The 9,201-nt window shown below is 38.5% G+C and overlaps 1 protein-coding gene across 1 annotated transcript in view; it reads right to left on the bottom strand.

The window, feature by feature from the left end:
- LOC128725150 (LIM/homeobox protein Lhx3-like) overlaps positions 1-6,338 on the bottom strand; it is a 50,277-nt gene extending 43,939 nt beyond the window's left edge. Inside the window, exon 1 of the mRNA XM_053818876.1 lies at positions 6,284-6,338. Within this exon, the coding sequence (XP_053674851.1) occupies positions 6,284-6,338 (55 nt within the window). The remainder of the gene's footprint in view (positions 1-6,283) is intronic.
- Positions 6,339-9,201: the final 2,863 nt, after the last annotated feature.

Below are 9,201 nucleotides of genomic sequence, written 5' to 3'. Positions count from 1 at the left end.
GTTTAGCAAAAGTGAGCTAAACTATACGTTAATATTCGTCATTTGCTTTTCTGTTATAATAAACAACAACGTTTTGCATACTAGGACATGCACACGATTCTCATGATTTTTAGTTTTGTTTATTTAAATTTTCTGGCATGTGAGTATAGTGTTTCAAACAACTAAAAGTAAGACCTGTTGAATTTAATCACAATATATATATATATATATAACTCTACATCACGACTGGCATATCAAACAGAATTTCACAAGAGCATATTGAAGATACTATCAGAAAATCTTACCATAAGATGTGTTAGTAAAGCTTAAATAGATAACAAAATAATATTGTTGCAACAAGTCGATTTTCTAGCTCTACCAGAATGCAATTCACATTCAATTTGTTAGTATGGTCTTTAATTTTTATCTGTAGTGTGATTTTAAGTCCTTTCTCCTCTTTCTTATGAACATCGTTCGTTTACATTTCGCAGCAGTTTGATTTTTCTTCACTTATTTGTTTTTCATTTTTTGAATACTCTTTTTACAAGTACCTGTTTTTCGTATATTCCATCCTACTACCTATCCTCTCACAAGACCAAACTCAATTATTTTCGTTTTTCTTGTCATATAATTCATCTTCTGCCCTATAATTCGCATTCTATGATTTGTTTTGTCTCCTGAAAACGTCTCGCAAATACTGAAAACTATGAAAATTATGAACTATTTTAATTGTTTTGAAATATATATAGCTGTTGTAAGAGCTTTGTTATTTTTTTTTGCATTGAACGTTTTTAATTCTTTTTTTTTTTCACTTCTTCTTATCACGTGTCAAAATCTTCAACATATTTCTTGTTTGAAATTTAATATTTTTGTTACTCGTTTGCATCGTTTGCATCGTTTGTTATTTCCAATATGCATCTATTTTCATGTATTTTAACTTTATACCTTCTTTCTACTTCCATCATTTATAATTTTCTAACATTATTTCTACTAATCAATCCGATGTCTAGCAGTATTCAGCTACTGGAGTAAAAATCACGATCTAACCAGAACAGGTGGCATGAAACGAGAATAAAACGTTTTTAACAGTGACTATCAAAGAACTGTATAAAACTTTGAAATAAAATGGAAAGCAACTAAAAATATCAAAAATTTAGCTCTGTAAAATTATTTCATGCAATTACTTCCTTCCATTAAAAAAAAAACAATTTACTATACCCAACACCCAGACCGGATTACACTAATACTGCCAATGCTGGTTTGCCGTGGATGGCCTATCCTTTACTCTTTCACCCTTTTAAAAGGTTTTGCGATGGGTGTGACGAATAACAATGTACGCTTGTACTGCTACATACAGATAAGCTCATATTACCGATTTCAGGTATCTAGTGTCACCTGCCCATTTCATACATGTCGAACCTTTACGCATCTTTCGAATCAAAGTTGTTTCATTGTTTCGCTAGTTACCCTTCATCCAATGTGATCGATAAACGATCGTTTTCTGTCTACATGTCAAGAAACGTAGTGAATAAAACACTTATTAACCCCCGAGCAACTGTTTAACCGATTACAGACAGAATAAGATGCACCGATCGGCAGTTATCATTAACATTATTATGTACTAGCTAATCCACCCAAATTCTTCCGGGCCGACGTTGTTTAACGGAACAGAAAATGCTGGAAAAATACAATTAATGATGTACGTATTCGATTTGCTTCGATTTCAATCTATATACATTCTATTTGATCGATCCCTAACTTCATTTAATAGTTCATTTGTTACTCCATCTATCTATCAAATCACAATATCATATCACCGGAGGAGGTATGTTTCAAATCCTATTTTCCCTCATTGTTTCACAACCACGTTTTCTTCGCAAACTCCTACCACAATCAAGCACGACTAAGCCATTCTTTATATATCTTTCTAAATAGTCTCTTACCTCTTTCGTGCTATAGAATAAGTAAAACATATTGTCTATACCTGTAAATTTCCTTATCCACTCTATGAAAACTCCCATTCGAGCTTTTATCCTGGGATGTAGGAGAAGATTTGGGTTAAACTCAACCGTTTGTTGACATTTTTTGAACTTTAGAAAATTTTTGTTTTATTCTGGAAACAGACATCTCTTTTGGTCCCGTGATATTAAAGACACACGGTTTGTTTAAATTTTTGAATAAATTTCGTGCATTCTAGAAAAAGGAGGTTGTTTCAGAACCGCTTCATGTCCGCTTTTTGCATCGAGAAAGGTGAAAATTTTCTACTTCTTTTATGAATTTAGTATGAGCGATTGTGCCAATATTCATTTCAATTGTACAACATTTCGAGCTAATATTTATATTTCAAAATGTATGCGTGGCTGTGCACTGCTTTGCTCCCGGGACTGCGCCATTCTTTGTAATTTCTCCGTTGTAACGTCTCTATTGTTTGTATGGAGCTCATATGGACTTTCATGCTTCATTTCGTTTACATCAAACGTTATTGGTATGTTTGAACATATTATCGATATTCCGATAAGACGGAGTCTCCTGCTGGAGAACAGGTAAGAGCCCTCTTCGCAAAGAAAGAAGAATCATCTTTATCTAATTTCAGGTAAATCGAACTTCATATCTATAAATGAACTATTTTTAATCTAATACGAAGATCTATAGAAACCTCTCTTTCTTTCCTGCCGGTGCACTATGAAGCGGAATATACCATAATTTTTTTTTTTCATAATTATGCAACAATTCACAACAAAACAGGTTGAAAATAACTTTTATAGCAAAACTAAGCATGATTTGAAGTTTTGGACATCCAGAGGAAACCACTGTGCACAGTTTTTCTTTATTTCAGGTTCATTTTTTATCAATCCCTATAGGTGATCTTGTTATTGACAACGACTTTTGCTTTGATTTTAAATTCTAAACATGTTTTAACGCTTTGTCCGTTTCAAAACACTACAAAACTAAAAATTGTTCTCAAAATAAGATTTGCATAAGGTAATATATATTTTTCATGTTGTATTCTCTCATTTTTTATGTTTTAATGGTATTTTTGTACTTAAATGGTATTTTAGTACTTGATTCGGGTAAAGTAAAGCTCTGCATAAGTAGTTATATTTTTCAATGCATTGTTTCTATCTTAAGTTTAAGTATTAGATTAATGCACATCCACCTTACGGTAGCAATTGTCGTTGAGCGCATATCTTGGTTATAACGTACTACTAGGTATTTTAACCTTTTCGAGACTATGAAAAGTTAGAGTTAGGATAAAAACAGTATATAATAAAAAAGGTTTAAAGGAAATGGTTTTACTTTATTAACGTAAATTTTTTTCTTATTAATTTTTTCAGTAAAAGTTATAGGAGACCTATGATTTAAAAACAAACCAATATTAATTAAAATGTTATTATATAGGAAAATATAATCAATCAAAAGATATCAAAAGCTTTACCCTGTATAGCTAGAATTTGAATTATTATGCCTCTACTTCGTAATATCAATATTTGAGGGTACAATAACATATTAACATTTTATGTTTGCTAGAAGAAAACATTATTCCTATTCTGAAGCGTTCACCTTGTAAATGAGCTTCATTCTTACACGAATTGGATTATTACAAGGCTGTAGTTATTTTTCTTGTAGTTCCATTTATTCTTCTTGTACTTAGTGAAAACTAGTGTCTGTAACAGCAGAGTAAAGATATATTAATTTGAATTAAAAAAATGTTATATTAGATCTGCCCAGCTACCCAAAAGTGTTACTAAACAGCAAAGGTTACATATCAATCATATGAATTAATACAATGGTATGACCAATGAAAAATTCAAAAAGCCATGTTGTTGACTAAACATAACACTGTACAACAATGTCGCATGTCATTTTACCTTGCTTTTACTTGGTATTTTAGCTTATTCACAATCACGGTTAAGCTAAAGTCAGTTTTAGCCAGCAAAACAACAATTTATGAGAAATGGTTTTACTTTTTTTAACGTAAATTTCATTTTTATTATGATGTCCAGTAAAAGTTATACGAAACCTTCTCTCTCAAATCCGTCATGCTGTGATTTAAAAATAAAACCAACATTGATTTAAATGTTACTTTATAAAGAAAAAATAATCAATCAAATGATATTAATAGCTTCACTTTTAATAGCTAGATTTCAAATTATTATGTTTGTTCTCCTTAATATCACATTTGATGGTACAATAATATATTTTCATTTTATATTTGCTAGAAGAAAATATCATTACTTTTCTGAAGCGTTCACCTTGCCAAAATATCTGATTCCTTGTTATGCAAATTGGATTACTACAAGTCTATAGTCCTTTTTCTTCCAGTTAGATTTACCCTTCTTGTGCTTAGTGATATCTAGTGTCTGTAGCAGCAGAATGAATATGTAATAATTTGTAACCAAAAGACAGTATATTAGATCTCACAAGCAACCCAGCTGGGTTACAAAACAGTAATGATATCACATCAATCATACGAATTTATACAGTAGAATGACCAACGTATTATGCAAAAAGTTATGTTGCTGATCAAACGTAAAATTGTACATTTGAATTTAGTCAAACATTGAAGAAAATGTTATTTGAAAACAAAAACAAAGAAAAATCATACTTTTTAATAAAGTCAATTTTCTTTTTTAGTCAAATTTTTTTGCACCCTATTCTGAAGATCATATTATAACAGTAGTGTTAATGTGAATGTCAATATTGCAAAATACTTAATAGAAAGGTTGAAAAATACTTTCTATGAGTTGAATAATTTTCATTTCATGCATTAATGCTTATAAAACAGTTCAGTGTTTCGATGGTACGGCTCTTTCTCGGCAATACTGTACAGTCATGTTCGCAAGGTTTGGTACTACAGTGCGTATACCAAAAAAATTCAAATCCATTTTTAACATAATTGCGGTTCGAAGTTGGTCCGTAGCGTTTCACCATTGCATTAGAATATGTTAAATAATGTTTTAGGAGAAAATAGAAAATAAACATAAACATTTTTAAACATTCTTGATCTTCATTACCAAAGTTGAAAAACGTGATTTTTTTTGTATTTTATTAGAAAAATAAAAAAATATGTTTATATGAAAAATTCAATTTTTATTTTATTTTTATTCAAAAGAAGACTAATTTATGTTTCTGATGATATATAATTTACCTATTTTACTCCTCAAAGTACTACTAAGATAGTAAGTTGAATTGTGGGTACTGAATCGCTGAAATTTGAGCATTTTGGCAAGCTTTTTTGAGCTTTGTATTTTCGCATATATAAATGCTAGATGTCTGTAATTTCGGAATTTTCTTAGTTAACTATCTTCTTCTTATCTGGCCCGCTTATACTAGAGCACGTCGTGAAAACATAGCCTGGTCACCAATAGTTTTCCAGGTAGCTCGGTTAATGGCTGCAGTTCTCCATCCCCGGTCGCTTCCGATGTCCCGCAGGTTCTGCTGCACTTTGTCCATCCACCGAGCACGCTGAGCTCCTAGTCGTCTTGTCCCGGACGGGTCGCTGGTGAGCACCTTCTTGGTGAGGCATGAGTCCGGCATCCTCATGACATCCCCCAACCATCGAATCCTTCCGGCCTTGGCCACCGTCAGGATATGCGGCTCGCCATACAGCTCAGCTAGCTCGTGGTTCATTCCTCTTCTCCACGCGCCTTGCTCACACACACCGCCAAAGATAGACCGGAGCACGCGTCGCTCGAAAATTGCGACATGCTTTGACGTGCTCCGTGAACAGAGGCTAGGATTCATGCCCATACAGAACGACCGGTCTAATCAGCGTGCGGTAAATGGCACACTTCGTGCGTGGGAGAAGCCACCTGGACCTCATTAGTTTGTGGAGCCCATGGTAGGCACGATTCCCCTGAACAATGCGCCTCCGGATTTCGCAACTTACGTTGTTGTCCGGAGTTACGACAGTGCCGAGGTAGCAAAACTCCTCTACTACCTCAAGTTCGTCGCCGTCCACTGATACACTGCTCCCCAGCCTGGCTCAGTCACTGTCAGAGCCCCCGACGAGCAGGTACTTTGTTTTTGTCGCATTGATCATTAGTCCAATTCTTGCGTCCTTTCGTTTTAGTCGGGTGTACGCCTCGCACACCGTCCTAGTGTTCCGGCCGATGATGTCGATGTCATCCGCGAAGCCTAGGAATTGGAGGGAGCGGGTGAAAATCGTGCCACGGATGTCGAAGTCCGCGCTTCTCATGACACCTTCGAGAGCGATGTTGAATAAGAGACAGGAGAGCCCATCACCTTGCCTCAAACCCCGGTGAGATTCGAACGGATCCGACAGCATGTTCGTCACCCTCACCTTGCACAGCACCCCATCCATCGTGGCCCTCAACAGGGAAACCGTACTGCTGCATGGTGTACCATAGCTCAGTCCGGTCTATGGTATCGTAGGCCGCCTTGAAGTCGATGAAGAGATGATGCTTCTGGATCTGGTGCTCTCGGCACTTCTGGAGGATCTGCCGTAGAGTGAAGATCTGGTCGGTGGTGGATTTGCCTTCAACAAACCCAGCTTGGTAGCTTCCGACGAAATCTTTAGCAAGGGGTGCGAGTCTGCAGAAGAGTATCTGGGATAGGATTTTGTAGGCAGCATTAAAGACTGTGATGGCTCGAATGTTGGCATAGTCTATTCTGTCACCCTTCTTGTACACTGGGAGGATGACACCCAGCACCCGGTATCCTTTCCTGCTCCCAGATTTTCACAATTAGCTGGTGCTTATTGACGGCAAGCGCTATTAAACCCTTCTTGAATAGTTCTGCGACCATACAATCGTTGCCAGCTGCTTTCTTATGTTTCAGCTGCTTGATGGTGCTAGTGACTTCATCCAAAGTTGGTGGGAACACATCGTCATCTACCTCCCGGCTAATGCACTTCCACCTTAAGATCACCTCTAGCTCGTCCGTAAGAATGTTCGTCCGTAAAAATGCCCTCCACGTCTCGACACATTGCGACGTTTGGGACACATTGCGACAATTTGAAGACGTCTTAGTTAACTCTCTGACTTTTAACCACCAATATCAGATTTAGCATAAGAGAATAAAAAATAGGACCTATGACCGCCCTTGTCCCTACGTGTAAGGTAGCAGAACTTCTCTACCACCTCAAGATCGTCGTCGTCAACTGATACTCAGCTTCCCAGTCAAGCTCTATCACGATCAGAACCCCCGGCGAGAGGCGTTTCAGTCGGATGTTCGCCTCGTATACCACCGCAGATTTTCGTCCGATGATGTCGATGTCATGTCGATGGCCTAGGAATTGAAGAGAACGGGTAAAAATCGTGCGACGGATGTCGAAGCCCGTGCTACGCATGACACAACAGCTGTACCAGCTTCCCAGGGAATCCGTACTGCTGCATGGTGTTCCACAGTTCAGTCCGATATATGATGTCTTCGACCGCCTTGAAGTCAATGAATAGGTGGTGCGTAGGGATCTGGTGCTCTCGACATTTCTGGAGGATGTGCCGTAGAGTAAAGATTTGATCGGTGACCGATTTGCCTCCAACAAACCCAACCTGGTAGCTTCCGACAAAATCCGACGAATTCCGACGCCACATCAACTTGCCTCTGCCGATCTGTGTTGAGTCTTGGGGTGGGCTGAAAACGTAGCATATTGGCTATGCTAAGTTTATGGCGTAACTTAACCATTACCAGGAACGAGGTGAGTGCTGGAAAAAGTTGCTGCGAACGGTCATGTGCTTGGACGAGGCGAAGCCCATTGTCGTTCGCCAGCTGGTGGGCGCTGAAATTTTCTATTGTGGGTGTAAATGCCTCCTCCCGTCCGACCTGTGCGTTGAAGTCTCTGTTGACAATCTTGACGTCGTGTTGTGGGCAGTCGTACTCCCTCTCCAGCTGCGTACAGCAGTTGCCTTTATTATCATCGGTGCTTCCATTGTGCGGACTATGCGCATTGATAATGCTCAAATTAAAAAACCTTTTACGGATCCTCGTCCTGCACATACGTTCGTTAATCGGCCACCATCCGATCACTCGCTTTTGCATCTCATCTATAACCAGGAACGCCGTACCGACCTCATGCTTTTCCCAACCACTTTGAAAGATCATGCGATCACTATGATAGAGGCGCATCATCCGCAAGAATGCGGGTACTCCCGGGTGCTGTGTGGGAACTGCTGTTCCATGTTCCAAGTTTCCAATTACTATTCCTGTTTCGTAGCGTTGGTCGTTTCCAAAAGTCCTGATTCGAACTTTCTTGTTTTCCTTCCGTTATGGTTGTATTGTGGGTGGCTTGTAAGTCCTCTTCCCCAGTTCCCTAGTTTGTATGTTCCTTTCCCTTATTATAATTGTTTTCTTTGGTGTTGTTGAATGTGTGGAGTTGTTGGTTGGGGGAGGGGGGACTTATGTAAAATATCAACCCCTCCGCCCACCCAACAACCCCCTCCCACACCCAAACCCCCTCCCCACCCCTGGATCAACCTGATTGGTGGTTGTGGAGGGAGGTTTATGCGAAATATCAACCCCTCCCCCCCTCCACCCAAAAACTCCACACACGCAACAACCCCCCCCCCCTCTTCCAACCAACCCATGCTGTCGGACGAGGGCTTAAATAAACCCTATTGAGCATGATCTATATCCTCTTTCTATTTGTGTGTGAACATGACTCCTACGCCGTAGAGGCATATATCGCAGTAGGAAGAAAAATTTGATTACAAATTGCCAGCTTGTTGTCCAAAGACAACTTTGATTTTCTAGCAATGAGTGGGTTAAGTGAGTGAACAAGCGCGAGTCCTCTTTCCAGAGTACATCTAACATGTTCACTAAATTTGAGCTTATAATCCATCCATCCATTCAGCAATACTCTGGAAGCCCGGGTAGGAGTAAGTTTACTAGTAAACTTATGGAGAAATGCGATGGCTTGCGTTTTAGCGGAATTTACCTTGTTTTTCCAATCAAGGGCATAATCTAAGAAGCAATCAAGGCAGCGCTGAGTTTTATTTCTTAGTTCTAAAATAGACCTACACTTTACTGCAATGGCAGTGTCATCTGAAAACAGATACAACTGGCCATCAAAGGGTAAGGGGGGAATGTCTGCCATATACGGAATATATAGCAAAAGTCCCAGACAGCTCAAAGAACACAGACAGCAGAAGAAGTACAGACACCTCAGAGTGTAAGGCCACTCTGGACGTCCGTTGGGAAAGATAGTTTTGAAGCATTTTGAGCAGGTAATCAGGGATACCATAGCTATCAAGCTTTTGAATA

Source organism: Anopheles nili, chromosome 2, assembly GCF_943737925.1.
Source record: "Anopheles nili chromosome 2, idAnoNiliSN_F5_01, whole genome shotgun sequence".
NCBI lineage: Eukaryota > Metazoa > Arthropoda > Insecta > Diptera > Culicidae > Anopheles > Anopheles nili.
The sequence above is the reverse complement of the archived record's forward strand: the minus strand, read 5'-3'. Positions and strand labels throughout refer to the sequence as shown.